At 44.9% G+C, this 19,539-nt stretch overlaps 1 protein-coding gene across 1 annotated transcript in view; it reads right to left on the bottom strand.

Moving 5' to 3' along the window:
• The window catches only part of ITGA9 (integrin subunit alpha 9), a 512,195-nt gene that overhangs the window by 21,099 nt on the left and 471,557 nt on the right, over positions 1–19,539 (bottom strand). Inside the window, exon 26 of the mRNA XM_088464409.1 lies at positions 16,916–17,017. Coding sequence (XP_088320535.1) covers positions 16,916–17,017 — 102 coding nt within the window. The remainder of the gene's footprint in view (positions 1–16,915; positions 17,018–19,539) is intronic.

The raw sequence follows: 19,539 nt of genomic DNA, 5'->3' as shown, positions 1-19,539 counted from the left end.
AGGCACTATAGGCACATGTAGGTAAGCATACTCCAGGGAAACCATAAATCTCCAGGTTCCATAGCTAGGATAATAGAACAGAGAGTTCCCATATGAAACTTGGGAACCCTGATAAACTTGTTCAGAGATCTGAGATTGAGGATAGGCCGATGAGACCCATTGGGCTTCTGAACTAAGAAAAAGGTAGAATAATAGCCCTTGCCCCGTTGTGAAGAGGGGAATCAAATTATTACCCCTGAATTCAGTAAGGACTGAATGGCTTTGTGGAGCAGCGGGGCCTTGGTTGAGTCCGATGGAGGTCTGTGCAAAAGAACTGTTGGGGGTTCACCTCAGGAAGGAGAGGGCGTATCTGTGGGAGACCACTTCTCTTGCCCAGGCATCTGACGTGGTCTGATGCCTGGGCAAATTGGAGAAGTCGGCCTCCCACCCTGGGAGACTCCAGGGAGAGGCCCGCCCCGTCAGGCTGCAGGCTTGTCCGTAGACTTGGCTGGTGGATGTCTTGCAGCCCAGGCCTGTTTGGCCCTAGGCTTGAAGGCCTTGGCTGATGTCTGGCTTTTCCTTGAGGGCGAAAGGACCGAAAGGATGACGTCCAAGGCTTTGTATTATATGCAGAGGGCAGGAACGCTGTCTTGTTAGCCGCCAGGGTAGACACAATTTTATCTAGCTCTGGCCCAAATAGGATGTCCCCCGAATAGGGAAGAGACTCCAGAGCCAGTTTTGAATCTGAATCTGTTTTCCAGGAATGGAGCCAAATGATATGACGGGCCATTACTGAAGAGACAGCATCCCTAATGTGAGATACATAGTGTCACAATTGGTGTCTGCAAGTTACCTGTCTCAGGTGGTGATCGGATTTCAACGGAGGCCGGCATGACTGGAGCTACAGATGATGTAGATGAATAGCTCTTTTATTATAAGAAATGGGTAGCAGTGAGAACTGCCTTTGGTGATGAGTGACTGGAACTGGAAACTTGAGACGTTGGAATGTGACCAGAAGGGACTTGGAGGGACCGGACTGGGACCGGCAGGTAGGCTGACTGAGCTGGTCGGGTTACTAGTAGATGGGCTTGCAGACGGATGGTAGCGTGGAAGCTACTTGTTGTGGCTTGGGAAGCCGTGGGTAGACGTTGGTAGCTGGGTGGCTACATGGAGCGGCTGGATAGCTGTGGGTAAATGCTGGTATCTGGGTAGCTACGTGGAGCGGCAGGATCACTGTGGGTGGACGCTGGTAGCTGGGTAGCTACGTGGAGAACTTATGAGCTTGGAACTTGACTCTGGACTGGAACAATGTGGATTGAACTGGAATAACGTGACAATGGCTGAAGGGAAATCAGGTAATGCTGAGACGAAGGTTAAACAGGGTGATCCGGAAATGCTGTGACAAGGTTGGAACTCAGGTGCAGGCTGGATAGGATAATTGGGAATAACAGGTTACAGGAAGGAATGGGTAGGTTTGGGAATTTTAGGTTCAGGGAGGGAGTAGGTAGGTAAAAGGAGCAGGAGTTGATCCACAGCAGTAAGCAAGGCAGGGTGACACGATGCAGGTTACAGAGTGCCAGGGACCAACCAGGAGTAGGACTAGCAGCAGAGCACAGGCCAGGTATTGCTGTAACAGGACGTCTGGATGCCAGGTATTACTGTAGCAGGTTTTCGGGATGCACCAGGGGTTGCTGTCAGCAGGCTTACTGGATTGCCAGGTTTGGCTGTAACAGGTTTTCTGGAAGCACCGGGGGTTGCTGCCAGCAGATTTACTGGATTGCCAGGTACAGCTGAAACAGGTTTTCTGAATAGTGCCAGGGATTGCTGTAGCAGGTTTCAGGGAAATACTTGAATGCAGAAACAGCATGAACCATTCACCACGGGAAGACAAGATGTTCAGGCCCAGAATGCTATCAGGAGAGGATATATATACCATGGGTCTGGCAGCAATTGGTGGATACGGACAGGTGGTCTGGTAGTAGCATTCTGAGTGGTGGAAGGCACAACATGCAGAGGGAGTATTCATCTCTGCAGCTCTGAGAATCAGAACCACATCTGTGATTCCAATCAGGGCTAGCAGTGCTCACAGACAGAGGAGAGACCAGGTGCAATAATCAGAGCAAATCCTCCAGGCAAATTACACACACAGATCCATGGGGAAGCTGACAGGGGTAAGTCTCAAGGCAAAAAGGTGACAACTAGACAGGGTCGTGACAGTACCCCCCTCTTTATGGGTGGACTCCGGGCACCAAAACAAAAACTTTCAGACATCTTCCCAATTCTCAATTCCTTGGGATACTTGGAATGGAAAGTCTACGAAGAAGATAGTTCAAGACCTTCGCCGATTCTTCTTTTTGCTGCGAGAACGTTTTGTGCCAACCAACGGACCAGGAATCTTTGGTAACTCCTGTGGAAATATGTGACTGGGAAGGACAGGATCAGAATTTTGGGACGAACAGTAGCAGAAAGGGGACAAGGAGGTGTGTGCACAAGTCATGTTCTGGGTTACAGATTCAAAAGTGCTGCTCTCTTGGGATGCCTGGAATTCGGCACGCTGGCCCTTGAAAACTTGACCTTGTTCGGATTTCAGAGGAGTGGAGGACGAATTCTTGGTAGCACAAACAGAGTGCTTGGACAATATTTTGGAACAGAGAACTTCGCTAAAATTTTGGTTTACAGGGTAAGGACCAAATTCTTTGACAACAGCTTCACTGAAAGTCTTTATATTTTGAAGCATTGGATCTTTGGAGTTGTAAATAGGGGCAACCCAGTCCCAAGCTTTACCTTGAAAAGATGAGATAACAAACTCTACAATATTAGTAGACTTGACTCCACATGGCAAAGAAGAATTCATCATACCGAAGAATTGTTTCAATAAAGCATAGTATTGAGTTAAGTCCCCATCAAAATAAATGCATGGTGAAGTATCTGACGAATCCTGTGTATTCAAGGATTGTGGAGCACTTTCAGGTGCCTGGCAGGAGGAAATTTGAGGATGCTCCGATTGATGAGGAGTCGAAATAACTGAAGCTGACCGATGTTCGGAATTCGGACCAATTGATGGAACTGGAAGGAGTCCTGGGGAGCTAGAGACAGTAGCATCAACAATCAAAGCTGAGAACAGACTACAGAGATTGTCATCTTCTGGAACAATATATGCAGGAGACGGTGAACAGGAACCATAATCAGATTTTGTAGCACAAGACACTTCTCCCTTATAACAGGAACTTGAAACCCCCTCCTGAGGCATGAGACTTGAGACCCCCTCCTGGGGTGCGAGACTTGAGACCCCCTCCTGGGGTGCGAGACTTGAGACCCCCTCCTGGGGTGCGAGACTTGAGACCCCCTCCTGGGGTGCGAGACTTGAGACCCCCTCCTGGGGTGCGAGACTTGAGACCCCCTCCTGGGGTACGAGACTTGAGACCCCCTCCTGGCGTACGAGACTTGAGACCCCTCCTGGGGCTGCTGACTGGAGTCCCCTGCTGGGACAAGCAGAATCCGGGCTGGGACCGGAACGGGCGGAATCTGGGCTGGGACCGGAACGGGATGCGAGATTTGAAACCCCTTCCTGGGGCACGAGACTTGAGACCCCCTCCTGGGGCGTGAGACTTGAGACCCCCTCCTGGGGTACGAGACTTGAGACCCCCTCCTGGGGTACAAGACTTGAAACCCCTTCCTGGGGTATGAGACTGGAGACCCCCTCCTGGGGTATGAGACTTGAAACCCCCTCCTGGGGTACGAGACTTGAGACCCCTCCTGGGGCTGCTGACTGGAGTCCCCTACTGGGACAAGCAGAATCCGGGCTGGGACCGGAACGGACAGAATCCGGGCTGGGACCGGTACGGGCAGAATCCGGGCTGGGACCGGAACGGGCAAAATCCGGGCTGGGACCGGAACGGGCAGAATCCGGGCTGGGACCGGAACGGGCAGAATCCGGGCTGGGACCGGAACGGGCAGAATCCGGGCTGGGACCGGAACGGGCAGAATCCGGGCTGGGACCGGAACGGGCAGAATCCGGGCTGGGACCGGAACGGGCAGAATCCGGGCTGGGACCGGAACAGACAGAATCCGGGCTGGAACCGGAATGGGCAGAATCCGGGCTGGAGCCGGAACGGGCAGAATCTGGGCTGGAGCCGGAACGGGCACTGAGACGTTGACACTTGGAAGCACTGCTGGAGTTGCAAAGGAAACAGTCTTTAATGAAGTGGTCAGAACTCCCACAATAGAGACAGAGTTGTAAATCTTTGCGCCGCTGGCGTTCGGCCACAGAGAGCTTGGGGCGTGGGTAACTACGATGTCTGACATTACTTGGTTCGGAAGAATCCTTGTTTCTTAGGGATTCCAAGGCAGAGGTTTTAGTCGAGACAGAGGCAGCTCTAAGATTTTCAGGAATGATCTGAAAAATTTTGGTGAGTAGAGCCTGAAGCTGTTCCAGCAGTCGATGGAAGGTAGTTAGGGGTTCAGGTAAGGTTTGGGTAACATCTAGCCGGTTATTGAGGATTTTCAAAAGCTGTAGCACTTGATGCTGTACGGCCTCCTGTGAATCCAAGCGGGTGACCAGGTTACGGAAAGCATCTAGTCCCTTAATAGGTGCTTGATCCGCCACCATCGTTGGGCCTGAACATTCTGTCACAATTGGTGTCTGCGAGTTACCTGTCTCAGGTGGTGATCGGATTTCAACGGAGGCCGGCATGACTGGAGCTACAGATGATGTAGATGAATAGCTCTTTTATTATAAGAAGTGGGTAGCAGTGAGAACTGCCTTTGGTGATGAGTGACTGGAACTGGAAACTTGAGACGTTGGAATGTGACCAGAAGGGACTTGGAGGCACCGGACTGGGACCGGCAGGTAGGCTGACTGAGCTGGTCGGGTTACTAGTAGATGGGCTTGCAGACGGATGGTAGCGTGGAAGCTACTTGTTGTGGCTTGGGAAGCCGTGGGTAGACGTTGGTAGCTGGGTGGCTACATGGAGCGGCTGGATAGCTGTGGGTAAACGCTGGTATCTGGGTAGCTACGTGGAGCGGCAGGATCGCTGTGGGTGGACGCTGGTAGCTGGGTAGCTACGTGGAGAACTGATGAGCTTGGAACTTGACTCTAGACTGGAACAACGTGGACTGAACTTATGAGCTTGGAACTTGACTCTGGACTGGAACAATGTGGATTGAACTGGAATAACGTGACAATGGCTGAAGGGAAATCAGGTAATGCTGAGACGAGGGTTAAACAGGGTGATCCGGAAATGCTGTGACAAGGTTGGAAGTCAGGTGCAGGCTGGATAGAATAATTGGGAATAACAGGTTACAGGAAGGAATGGGTAGGTTTGGGAATTTTAGGTTCAGGGAGGGAGTAGGTAGGTAAAAGGAGCAGGAGTTGATCCACAGCAGTAAGCAAGGCAGGGTGACACGATGCAGGTTACAGAGTGCCAGGGACCAACCAGGAGTAGGACTAGCAGCAGAGCACAGGCCAGGTATTGCTGTAACAGGGCGTCTGGATGCCAGGTATTACTGTAGCATGTTTTCTGGAAGCACCGGGGGTTGCTGCCAGCAGATTTACTGGATTGCCAGGTACAGCTGAAACAGGTTTTCTGAATAGCGCCAGGGATTGCTGTAGCAGGTTTCAGGGAAATACTTGAATGCAGAAACAGCATGAACCATTCACCACGGGAAGACGAGATGTTCAGGCCCAGAATGCTATCAGGAGAGGATATATATACCATGGGTCTGGCAGCAATTGGTGGATACGGACAGGTGGTCTGGTAGTAGCATTCTGAGTGGTGGAAGGCACAACATGCAGAGGGAGTATTCATCTCTGCAGCTCTGAGAATCAGAACCACATCTGTGATTCCAATCAGGGCTAGCAGTGCTCACAGACAGAGGAGAGACCAGGTGCAATAATCAGAGCAAATCCTCCAGGCAAATTACACACACAGATCCATGGGGAAGCTGACAGGGGTAAGTCTCAAGGCAAAAAGGTGACAACTAGACATGGTCGTGACACATAGGAGAGTTGTTCCCATGAAGCATCGGGGGAAGTGTTTCTTCTAGGGCTTCTGCCCAACTCTCAATGGCTTTTACCACCCAGGCGGTAGCCCCAGCAGGACAAGTATTAGCTCCTGTAAGAGAGTAAATAGATTTATGACAAGCTTCTATACGTCTATCTGCAGTCTCCTTCAAGGAGGTAGCAGTGTAAATGGGTAACATGGAATGTTTAACCAAATGAGTTACATGAGAATCCACCACTGGGGGAACTTCCCATCTAGTGCAATCAATAGCTGGAAGAGGGTAAAAGGAACTGAATCATTTTGGGATTTGAAACCTTTTACCAGGCATGATCCATGCTTCACTCATGTGAGTAGAGAGCTGGTCTGATTGAGGGAACTCTGGTAAAACTATCTTTTGTTGTTTAAAAGTGCATTCTTTTTTTTCAGGAGCGGATTCATCCTCTTCAATTTGTAAAATGGATTTTACAGTTCTAACAAGAGCAGGTATATCTAGCTTAGGGTTGGCTCCTCTTCTCCGGAGACGGAGTGAGAGTGAGAGAGGTCTGCATCTTCCGCTGAGTGGACTGGGAGGAAAACAGAGCCTGTTTAGAGGGTATGGTAGGTAAAGGTTTTTCCTTGTGTAGCAGTTGCTGCAAGGCTGTAGTTGCTGCAAGGCTGTTGAGGTAGTAGCCAAACTCTGTATTGAGGTAGACAGCATGACTACCCATGAGGGAGGCAAAGGATGTGCAGGGAGTACCTGCTGTGGCCATCCCACAGGGGGAGCCACTACGTGGACCGCTCTCTGTTCCGAAATTTTTGCCAGCATTTGTGAAAAGGTAGACCAGGGAGTGTCCTGAGGGAGAGACACCCGGGCTGTGGGATCAGGGGCTGTGTAGCAATTAGTGCAAAGCCCATCCTGAATAAAGTTCCCTAAGGCTGTTTATTATTCTTTTCTCTGCCCATCATAGTAATTATACAATGCAGTAAACACGTTGAAGTTTGTGAAATATGGCACAATGTAGTTTACAAAAGTGCTATATACGACCCAATATCATATGAAACAGCGCTATATATGGCACAATGTAGTATGCAACAGCGATAGAAATGACAGCATGTAGTATGCAACAACGCTATAGCTGGCACAAGGTAATGTGCAACAGCGCAATATACTGTATGCATACAAAGGTAGCACAATATAGGGTGCAACTGCACTGCTGGTAGCCCCCCTGGAGTTACAGCACTTTATAAGGCACAAGTTAGTTGCATCTGATACCAGAGAGCGTGCAACCGCGTTAAGATATGGCACCATGTAGTGTGCAACGCAGTGTCAAGTATGTGATAGCCCTCACAAATGTGAGGTACAATGACCCTTTATACCTTAGTATGACAGGGAACAGTAGAAGAAATGGATAGTTATAACTTACAGTATACTGTAGAAAAGAAGAAGTTGGCGCTAGCACAAATCACATACAAATAAGAAAGAAAAATTTAATTTTCTGCAATGGGCACTAATATCAACTACACAGAACACATATCAACTACAGACCTGGTAGGAAATAGCGTTGTATGACCTGGCCCTTGGGAGGGGTATACAGGGAGACTGGACCCAGAGATTCCCGGAGACCTGCATTGCCATAAAATGGCTGCAGTGTGTCTCTGAGGAGGGTGAAGGAGGAGCAGTCCAGGGAATACCAAGACCGCAGTGGAATGACACTCTGAGCTGAGGGAGGGGCTGCAGGGAGAGCACCTTTTTCCCCATGGTGACGTTAACTACCCGATCCCCTGGGCTTAATTATGCCTCTGTGTCAGTATGTTAATATCCCAGTGGTCTAGTGGAGTGGTGGACTGTCTCCCCAGTGTCCACATCAGCGCTTCCAGAGACCAGAGGCAAGACTGCACTATTATGGGTGTGTCCGCAAATGGGGTTCCGCCTTACCTCTCCCCTGGATTCCGGGCCGTAGGCTGGGGGTCCAGGAAGCTTGCTAGCTAGTCCCACTCGGAGCCACGCTGGGAGTACCTAGCACAGGCTTGGAGTCACGGCGCCACTGAAGGGTGATAGGGTGGCAGCACAGACGTCTGGAGAACAGTCTGGTGCTGATCACCCTTCTGGTAGAAATAACAATTAAATAAATGAAAATAAAATCTTGGGCTGCATAAGGCAGCCCCGTTATAATGTTGGCCCAGCTCCTTGCAGAACACCAACGAAACTGAAGTGCATTTAGGCTGGGGGTGGGGTATAGGGGGGGAAGGACCGGAGCATCCTGGGATTGAAAAACAGGTACCACCTACACCACAATGTCTCCCTGTGAAGCCCTATGGACCCTGAAGAAGAAACACAGTTAATATAAAAAGTCCGCACATCCTTAGTGAAATTGCAGGTTTTTGGGCTGCAAAGACTGGACTCAAGAAAAATCACATCAGACCTTTTTCCAACGACCTGCATCTAACACAATGCTAGTGAAAGGCAAATAGACAATTTTTAGGAGTAATAAGCGAAACAACCTACAATATGTGGCTATATAAGTATGCACACCACTAAACTAATGCTTTGTGAAATAACATTTTACTTTTATCATAGCTGCAAGTCTTATTGGGCTTTGAAATTCTATCACACTCTTCCCTGCAAACAAGTTCCATCAAATTGTGAGGGGTTCTATTGTGTACGGCCATCTTTAGGTTATTCCACAGGTTTTCAATGGGATTGCATTACTGGTTCTGATTGGGCCATTCCAAGTTTGTCTCTTCCTGATTGGATCTTCTTTTTCTGAAGCTATTTCTTTGATGACTTGGATGTGTGCTTTGTATCGGTAGCATTTTGGAAAGTGAAATTCCTCTTTCTGACAGAGATTAATAGGCTTTGTTCCAAAATATCATGATTTTTGAAATTATTCATTATGCACTAAACCCTGACTACAGCCCATGTCCAAACTGAAGAGAAGCAGGCACAAAACATGATGCCACCACCATGCTTCATATTAGGTATGGGTGATATTTACACCAACATATCTTTTAGAAATTAAACCAAAAAAGTTCAACCTTCATCTCCGAAGGCAAAGAAACTTTCCTGCATTGTTTGGGATGATTGAGACTATTTATTTAGCAAATTTTAGACAGGCTTGCATGTTCTTTTTGTTTGAGAAATGGCTTCTGTCTTGCCACTCTACACCATAGCCGGCCCTAGACATATGCAGAATACGTGATAATGTCGGAACTGACCAAGTCCTGAACTTGCCTTTTAATGTTGTCATAGACCTCTTGGTAACAAGCCTGATGAGTTTTCTCCTTGCCCTGTCATCAACTTCTGAGGGACATCCAGATCTTGGCAACCTCGACTTTGTGACATTTATTCTCCATGTATTTATGATAATTATTTCATAACCGTCTTGTTATTGCCATCCTCAACACTGAGATCCTGTAGAGATTATGGACCAGAGCTATCCCAATAGAATGCAACCAACAAAATGGCAAGGAAATCCTACAGGAACAGCTAATCTATAATTGAGGTTGATCACAATGGTTTTTATTGCAGGCAATCAATTTCTTTGAAAATTATTTTGATGTGTTTGGATAACTCTGCACGGAGCTAAATACCCGCTATGCTAAAGTGTGCACATTTTTGCAACCTGGGTATTGTAGGTTTTGTTTTTTTATTTTACAAAATTGTTTCACTTGAATTTTGTTAGTTGCACATTAGCGGGAGAAACAAATCTGACATAATTTATCTTGTGCAGACTTGTTATATCTATTGTGGTCAGCGCCGTAACAGGGCAACAGTGCGCACTGTGCCTCCCCCTACACCTGTGACGTCATGACCTCATGCCTAGAGGGCAGGGCCACAGGCTCTGGGAAGTAGAGCATTGCCCAGAACGTCCTAAGGATGCTCCAGGCAGGTCTATAGGGTGCCTGCCCAGAACATCCATTGGACGCTACAGGCGGCTCTGCAGTAGCACTACTGGCTGCAGGGTGCCATTCCAGGCACCCTGCAAACCACATGCAAGTGCTGTGGGGCTGCGACGGTGCCGACCCCAGGGTTACGTCAACGCTCGCACACCCCTAGTTACAGCTCTGATTGTAGTTTTTATAGTATACTTCTATTCTTTTTTTATATTTTTAGCTCCATTAGAGGGAAAATTTGTTTTTTTTTTATATATATATTACTGTATTATTACATGCAATACTAGAACTTAAAGTCTTTCACTGTACTCAGCTTTAGAATTTATGATAGTGTCCTGATACATAAATGTGGCCAATCCTCCCGCTGAATCTAACAGTAATAAAAATGAAAGGGTTATCTGTCAGAACCCATACCATTCCGTCATGGCTTATTTTTGTAAATGTCCCCAATATTTATTTTTTTAACACTAATGGCTATTTTGTAGGGTAGCTAACAAATATTCTATTGTACATTATTAGTTAAAATTGAAGCACCAGTTCCAGAGGCGTCTTAAGAGAGGAGGGGGCCTATGTGCATTCCCCGTCTGGGGCCCCCTCCTCTCTCCCTGGTGGCTGACTGCATCACTGCAGCAGTAAACTCTGAGCACTGCTGCGCAGGTCACCAGGAAAATGGCATGACCACCATTTCCCGGCAATTTCCCTAGTGTGCATGCACACAATGCCGGAGAAATGGCCACGGCGGCCATTTTTCAGGTGTTTTGTCCAGTACTACAGTCTGAGGCGGAGGAGTAAGTATTAAAACATATGGGTGCAGGGTGTGCAGTGTGGCCCCCCGTACCCAGGGGCCCGTGTGTGCCGCACACTCTGCACCCATTATAAATACGCCCATGACCAGTTCCAAACTGATGTACAGACTTCTGGTTCAAACATTAAAAAGGGTTAGGCTTAACCCCGTTCTAGTAGCTTGTATTCTAAACAATCAGAAAATGTTCTTTCCATGTAACATTACTGGATAGACATATGTATATATCTAGGAGAGAGGGCAATTTGAAATACTATATTTCAAGATCCCTTAGGGAAAACTATAAAACTATTTAAAATTTGAATTTCCCAAAGAGCTACAAATAAAGCATTGATTCTGCATCACATTTCATATTAAAGCTTATAGCTAATCTTCTTGATTTTTGTTAACATTTTTCATTTTAGTGAAAACATTGTACCTGGCAAGAGTCTAAAGGCAAAGCACGATACAGGCTAGTTGTTGCAAATATTTTTGGGGATAATGTAAGATACGCATTGGTTTTTGAACTTTAATCAAAATACAATCTCCTTGGTGCATTTGACAAAACAATGAGCTGCAGATTTCCTAAGCTTTGCAGATTTGACCTGTGAGTGAAAAAAAAAAACTTAATTTACAGTAAAGTAGCTGTTTTGTGTGCTCTTACAGCCTACATGTGCCAAAAGTGTGGAATGAATATGCCAAACAGCAGTGTCGGGGGAAAACGTATAATATTGTTGACCTTTTCTTACAAAAACATATTTTAGTCTCTCAGTGCTGCGGGGGTGGTATGTAAAAAGAAGTCATTACTAGAATTCAACTTCTAGATCCTCTGCCAAGTGGAAAGGCAATCCAGAGCCACATTTGTTCTTCTGGTTCTGTTCAATAACCTGCATTAATATTTGAGCACTGAGGATTCAACATTTCCTATCAAGCTTTAGATGTAATGTCATGTATAGTTGTGTACAACTGTTTGGGCAAACTTTGGTTGAGTTGCATGTTTCAGGAAATCTCTAAGTCAAAACTTCTGCAGGGAAGACACTTAAACATACTGTATATCTGCACATTTTATCTATTTGTTGAATTGAATTTTTTTTTTTTTTAAAGTGGATGTAGTATTTGCAAACGTTTGGGTACCATGTCTGTCAGTACTTATAATATCTCCTTTGGAGAAGAGATTCTGAAAAATTCTCGTAGCCAATTCTGGCAACTTTCCCATGCAGAAATTTTCTAACTCAGAAATATACTTAGGAGTCTATTTAATAAACTGAAAATAGGTTTTGCTTCAGCATTATAGCTGGAGAAAGACAACGTTTTGTTTTCTCTGTATGTATTTACTGGAAAAGCGCATAAAAATCACAGCTTTCCCTGCTTTTTCATTTCTGCATTCTTATCCTGCAGCCCCCATAGGTTTTCTGACAAACATAACATGATCTCTTCATAGTGTTATGTCTCTTTTTACCTGCTGAAATGGAGAAAAGCAGGGAAGAACCCTTCTACCCTGCTTTTCCCCATGCCCTTGGCTGCCTCTCCGCTCCCCCGAGCAGCTCTCTGATCAGTGTCTGACTCTGATGCCATCAACGCTGACCGGAACATGTGCAGTTGGTGCAGATATATTTTACAGGTGCGAAAGATGTACGGAACTCCTTGCCGGAACACCTCTTTATGGCACAAGCAGTCCTGGCACTTCAATAGATTTAAATACAGCAGTAATTTGAAAGTAAAACCTGCGATATTAGTATGCTACTTTTGGCTTTTCTTATTAAATAGACCCCTTAGATCTTCTTGCATGAAATACAGGTTTCAGATCTCCCCTCAAGTTTTCACGTATATTGGTACCATGAAGGTCATTTTAAAACCTTATTTTTGCTTTTCAGTAAGTATTTTATATTTGATTTCGAGGAGTTGGGTACAATATCCCGACGTCAGCATCCCGGCAGGGTTTGGATTCTGACACCTATTGGTAGGTATCCTAAACCTCCCCCTCTCCCTACACCTAACCCTCCCCTCACGGTGCCTAAACCTAACCCCCCTCCCCGCTCCCTGAACCTAACCCTCCCACTTTAGTGCCCAACCTTAACCCTCCCCCTAGTGCCTAACCCTCCCCCCTAACCCCGCTGCTTACCTTCAGGATGCCGGCGCGGGGATTCTGACAGGTGTTGGGATTCTAAGCGCCGGCATCCCGTGTGCCGGGATACTGAACGTATCTCGATGTGGAGGTATGTTTTATGTTGTCATGCTGAAATACTGTATACTACCTAATTTCAGTTTTAGGGGTCTATTTACTAAGCAGTGTTAGGAGACAGAGTGAAAAGTGATAAGAATGTGATAAGGTGCCAGCCAATCAGCTCCCAACTGTCATTTTTCAAACACAGCCTGTGAGTTGACAATTGGGAGCTGATTGGCTGGCACCTTATTATTTTCTTATCACTTTTCACTCTTGTCTCCTAACACTGCTTATTAAATAGACCTCTTAATTTCTTCACTGGCTCTGGACATTAGTGTCCAGCATCTGTTAATATTTACATGAATCTATTCTTCATTTCGAATGAATATATTTCCTTTGACACTAGCTGCCATGCAACCACAAAGCATAGATCCATTCCTAAACTTAATGGTTGGCAATGTGTTCTTCTGTCCATTCTTCACCTGTTTTACTCCAGATGTATTGGGTGTGGTTGTTATACAAACATTCAGAGCTGTAACGGGGCTTAAATGTGCCCGATGTTGGCGGGTCCAGCAGCATTATAAGTGCAGCGTTGACCAGAGTGTCCTTAGGATATTCCGATCAGCTGTACAGGCTGCAGGGTGCCTGTCTGGAGTGATCCTGGCTGCAGGGTGCCGTTCCAGGCACCAAGCTAGCCAGAAGCAAGGACCGTGGGGCGGCGATGTGTACAGAGTCTTGCGCTCTGTGCAGCGGCTGCGGTTACAAACCGTTAGTTATGGCAGTGAAAACATCACAATTTGTGCACCCCTATCACATAAATGTGTGCCTTAGCTGACTATTATTTTGCACCTTCAGACATTTCATTTTGTGATGAGGTGGTATAAAACAACTCTTCCATGTAGTTCATGTTTTTTCATTGCTGTACTGTGGACATGTGGACTGCCGACAGCTAAACCTTTCTGTATGTACAGTAGTTTGCAGTGACATATAGGTTCAGTTTTGTACACTAACCCGTTTCCAATCAGTTTTATCAGAAATGTTTCTGGGTATTCCAGATTATGCATGGAGCACAATAGTTCCCCTTAACTGGTATTTCCTCTTTCTTTTTATAGAAAATCTTACTAGAGTAGAGTCATTTTATATAGTTTGTCTTTAATAGATGAATAAGAGCAGTTTACAATATAGATAGATGATTGCATGCATACACTGAACACATAGAAGAGGGTCCACTGTGCACGTGCTGTAAGCTTTCTTGTTGCTTCTGCAGTAGTCTGGGTTTGCGTGCCCAGGTAACTATGTTCCTTTTGTGTACTTAGAATAACTGGATAAGGGCATGTATTAGAGTTTGCATAACGAGTAATTATTTCACTTACTCCAAGGCAGATCATACTACTGTAACAAAACAATTGCATACTTTATCCAGCATGTGAAAGTCATTAGAGAGAAAGAAAAGGGTCAGATAAAGTATCATTCCTAGACATCATGCAGAGTTTGTGTCAGTTACACTAAATGCAGCAGCAAGGCTTGGCACTTGGCCAGATTCTGGAGTAGATATTACAAACCTTCACTTTGGTTAGATAGACATTGTGGGATGGGAATTAACTGAATGCTATGGTATTCATACTGCCAAATCACACACTGCCTCGTAACTACTGCTCTTCTGCCTCTTGTAACTACAGTACATATCAGTCTTCGGGGTATATTTACTAAAGTGCAGGTTTTTAGAAGTTGAGTTGTTGTCCATAGCAAGTGCAACCAATCATATTCTACATCATTTATGTAGCACCTTCCAGAAGATAATAGCTAAAATCTGATTGGTTGCTATGGGCAGCAACTCCACTTCTAAAAACCCGCACTTTAGTAAATATACCCTTTGGAGTTGAACAGCAGCTATTTCTGCCGGTCTGCAAAGTCCTTCTTGGCCTGATTTATTTGAATCTCCAAGAACTTCTTTCATGCTCTGGTCGCTATAGTCATAGACTCCAAATCTTCTTGACATTATCTTGAATTAAGTATTGCTTCATTTTAAACGCTGATGATGCCTTTAATTGTATTGCTTTGAATTCTTTCTTTTTACTAAATCCTTTGCAATGGTAAGCTTTAGGTAATGTTAAAGACCTCAAAATTCATGGGTCTATTACAGTGGAAGCTCCAGGGGTGGGGCTGCCCTTCCAAACATTACCGTCCGGGACTCACCGGCAGTTAGTGTGGCTCCCCTATTTGAATTTTTGTCTGTGCTGCAGCCCCACCTGTGGAGCCGCCACTGTTCTATTATGTCTCTCATTAACCTACACCCCTCAGGTATAACATGTTTTAAAGCACTGGACTATTTTCTCAACATACAAATATTGTAAGATGATTTGAAAGTATGGATGAAAAGACTGAATCAGGTCCATCAGCCAACACCATTCAGTATGGATGCAGCCACTGCTACCTTCTACACTAATGTTGCACCATGTTCTTGTTAAAGAGATATATAGAGATGTTTGACCATGCATAATCTAATAGGTGTTTTATGGAAACTGTATGTAATGCTTGCTGAATAGCCGCCGGATCAAATACCGACAGCGGAAGACCGACGGTTGGAAATCCCGACAGGGGTGGTGGTAAGTACCCTAACCCTCTCCCGACCCTAACCCTCCCTCAGTGGTGCCTCACCCTAACCTCCCTCCTTAGTGTCTAACACCCCCTGGCTAGAACCTAAGACATAGAACCTAAGACACCCGACTTACCTTCGTTCGGTATGCTGGGTGTCAGGATTTTGTTGTGGGGCTAATGATAGGCGTCAGGATTTTGATGCCTATCTTTAGTCCCATGTCGGGCCTTCAGTGTCGGGATTTCGGCGGCCGGTATCTTGACTACATCCCGTGTTTTATATCACCAAATACCACTTCCACTTGCTAGCCCTTCCTTGTTCCCTCACAGTTTTTTCCATTCCCAGGCATTATTGTACCTGCTGAGTACTTTGTTGTTGTCCTACCTTTAGTTATTACATTTCGATATTTGATCTGTAAATTGTTTAGTAGTTAATCATGCAAAGCAAAGCTTGAGTGTTAAGGATGCCCAACAAGTGCAAGGCATTTCTATAATGTACTATAATGTATTATAGAGTAATTATATCATCTAGAATAAAGAGTGTGAAGTTTATAGGAAATAATTATAAGAAATGCATAGTTGCAGGACTAAAGAAATAAATGTGTTTTATATTCTAACACACAAGAAAGTGCTGACGCACGATCTTGTAATATGTTACTGAAAGTAGCAAACATGTTTTTGTCTTATGATGCACAAATGCTTGTGCTGAGTTGTAATGTACAGAATACAGAAGCCCATGCCTCGGGAGGGTCTCAACTGTCTGATGGTATCAAGGACCTATTATGGATCCAGTCCAAGGGATGGCATAGTGCCAGGATGAAGGATGGGCCATGAGATGAGTTCCTTGGAAGGGCAGAGACTTCAAACCAATTATCATGGACTTATCTGCAGAGCTGACTATCGAGGGCAAATTATATTTGGGAAATTTGCCTTTAAGAGATGAAATTGGCTTATTTCTTAGATATAGGTTGACACAGACTGCTTACTTATTTTGACAAGTACACTGTAACCTTAGACTAGTTCATTAATGGGTCTGGAATGTATGAAATGACCTTTCAGTGAGGTTTTGCCCGTGTTGCGTTTTATAGAGGCTCCGATTCTGCATGCTGTTACCTTTTATTCTGATGAGAAAACTGAAATAAATTCTTTATTTTGATTCAACCTTGAGTGTGGACAATCAGTTATTTACCTTTCATATTCTGTGCTACTTAGGTTCTGCAGGTTTGTGCTGGGTCACAATTCTGTTTATTGGCCATTTAATAGCAGACCTAAAATATCTTTATGATTTAGATAATAGGACTCTACTGCCAACAAATTATGTCTTGGTCATGACCACCATGAAAGATTTGTACAAAAACCAGCTATGAAGCAAAATAGACCATTATAATGAACATGTTTCTAATAGTCTAGGCATTCAATAATACTTTTACATTAAAATACTTATATCTTTTTTATGCTTAACCCTTAAAATATGAATTAAATGCAAATGATATTTAACATGTTAAGTTACAGTGTACTTACTGTTGCATCTTGTGAATTCCCATGTGGTACTTCTATTGCCCATAATTTTAAATCTACTATCAAGTGGGCTCTTGTCACAAATTGGATTACTGATGAACTGTCCTGTGGAATACAGTATATATATATAACAACTTAAACAGGGGAAGCAAAGTCCAATTATCTGTGCTATGTATATATACAGATGTGTCCTCCTATCCTATTGCTGCAGTCATGACAAACAGCCCATCTTTGCGCCAGTACCTGTGCGAATCGGCCTGCGGTGGGCGGCATTTTTTCTGGAATGTGCATCTTAGTCACAACGTGATGCGACAAAAGACTTCACAAGACTGCACTGATTAATTTTACATGCGACACTTGTATATCTGTGTGGGACTGAGGGCCTGAATCAGAGGCGCTGAAATCCGCTCACTCTGAATCAGGGCGGAATTATTTTTAAAAAATAATCCGCCTCCAGGCCGCTCGCATAGCTGTGGGTGACCACCCACAGCTTTTGCGAGCGGCCTGGCGATGGTCTCGGTTCCCGCAAACCCGAGTGAGCTTCCTGCTCTAATAGAGCAGGAAGTTCACTACTGACATCACGAATGATGTCAGTAGAGCCGCCCACAAACGGCTTGCGTTCCTACGGGAACGCCACCCCCCCTCCCGCCTACAAAACGGGGCGAGCCGCCCCTTTTTGTAGAGAGCCCTGGAGCGAGTGAAGTTCTCACTCGCTCCGGGGCCCGCGCGTGCGCACTGGTCGACCATCAACCCGCTTGCGAGCGCTATGTGCTCACGAGTGGGTCTGTATCAGGCCCCGAGTCTGTATCTGCATACAAAGTGCTGTGATGCAGTGGCTTTTTTTCAAGCCAAGCTCCATTGTACAGATTCAGACTCATTCGCGCACAGATTTATATATATATGAGTCACATAGCAAATTAATCAGCGCAGTCTCGTGTAGCAATTTTGTCAATTTGCAACTAAAACGCACAATAGAGCTTAAAAGAAGCAAATAAGACACCTCTACACCGCTCAGCTCACTCGCGGCAGGTGTCTCGCACCACATGGTGTATTAAGGCTAGGTGTACGAGGACACATGTATTTATATACTGTAAAATGTAAATGATATAAGGATTTATTACAGAGTTCAGTGACTTGGGAATAGACATACAGCGGTTAAAATAAGTATTGAGCACATCAACATTTTTCTCAGTAAATATATTTGTAATGGGGCTATTGTAATTCAATTTTCACCAAATGTCAGCAACAACCCATGCAATCCACACATGCAAAGAAATCACACCATAGATGTCCATAAATTAAGTTGTGTGTAATAATGTGAAATGACACAGGGATAAAGTATTGAACACGTGCAAAAAGGCATGGAAAGCCCAGTCACCAGCTGAAATCTATCAGTGATTATAAAGCAAATCCGGCCCCTTGTCAGTGCAAATTAATATAAGGTGGTTCAGTCCCAACTTATGGCTTATAAAGAGGTGTCTCATTACCAAGGTGTCACACAAGAAACATCTCATGATGGGTAAAACCAAAGCGCTATCTCAAGATCTTTGCAACCTTATTGTTGCAAAACATACTGATGGCATTGGTTACAGAAGGATTTCTAAACTTCTGAATGTTCCAGTGAGCACTTTTGGGGCCATAATCCGGAAGTGAAAAGAACATAATTTCACCATAAACCGGCCTTTACCAGGTGGTCCTCGCAAGATTTCTGACAGAGGAATGAAAACAATTATCAGAAGAGTTGTCCAAGACCCAAGGACCACTTGTGGAGAGCTTCAGAAATACCTGGAATTAGCAGGTACAATTGTTTCAAAGAAAACAGTAAGTAATGCACTCAATTGCCATGGCCTATATGCACGCTCACCATGCAAGACTCCATTGCTGAAGAAAAAGCATGTTGAAGCTCGATTAAAGTTTGCTGCACAACATTTGGACAAGCCTGTGAAACACTGGGAGAATATAGTCTGGTCAGATGAGACCAAAATGTAACTCTTTGGATGCCATAATAAACACCATGTTTGGAGGAGAAATGGCACTGCACATCACCCCAAACCAACAGTGAAGTTTGGAGGTGGGAACATCATGGTGTGGGGCTGTTTTTCAGCATATAGTACTACTGGCATACTTTATATGATAAAAATCTGCTGACATCTACAAGGATACTGAAGATGAAACGAGGGTGGACATTTCAGCAAGACAATGATCCCAAACACACAGCCAATGACACTCTCTCAATTGGTTTCAGAGAAAGAAAATAAAGCTGCTAGAATGGCCCGGCCAATCACCTGACTTGAATCCAATTGAAAATCTATGGAAAGAACCAAAGATCAGAGTTCATAGAAGAGGCCCATGAAACCTTTTAGATTTGAAGACTGTTTGTGTGGAAGAATGGGCCAAAATCACTGAGCAATGCATATGACTAGTTTGTCCATACAGGAGGCGTCTTGAAGCTGTCATTAGCAACAAAGGCTTTTGTATGAAGTATTAAATAAATTTCAGGAAGCGTGATCAATACTTTTTCCCTGTGCCATTTCACATTATTACACATAACTTAATTTATGGACATCTATGGTGTGATTTCTTTCCATGTGTGGATTGCATGGGTTGTTGCTGACATTTGGTGAAAA

Source organism: Taudactylus pleione, unplaced genomic scaffold, assembly GCF_031769625.1.
Source record: "Taudactylus pleione unplaced genomic scaffold, aTauple2 ptg000054l, whole genome shotgun sequence".
NCBI lineage: Eukaryota > Metazoa > Chordata > Amphibia > Anura > Myobatrachidae > Taudactylus > Taudactylus pleione.
This window is presented reverse-complemented; position numbering and strand designations above follow the sequence as displayed.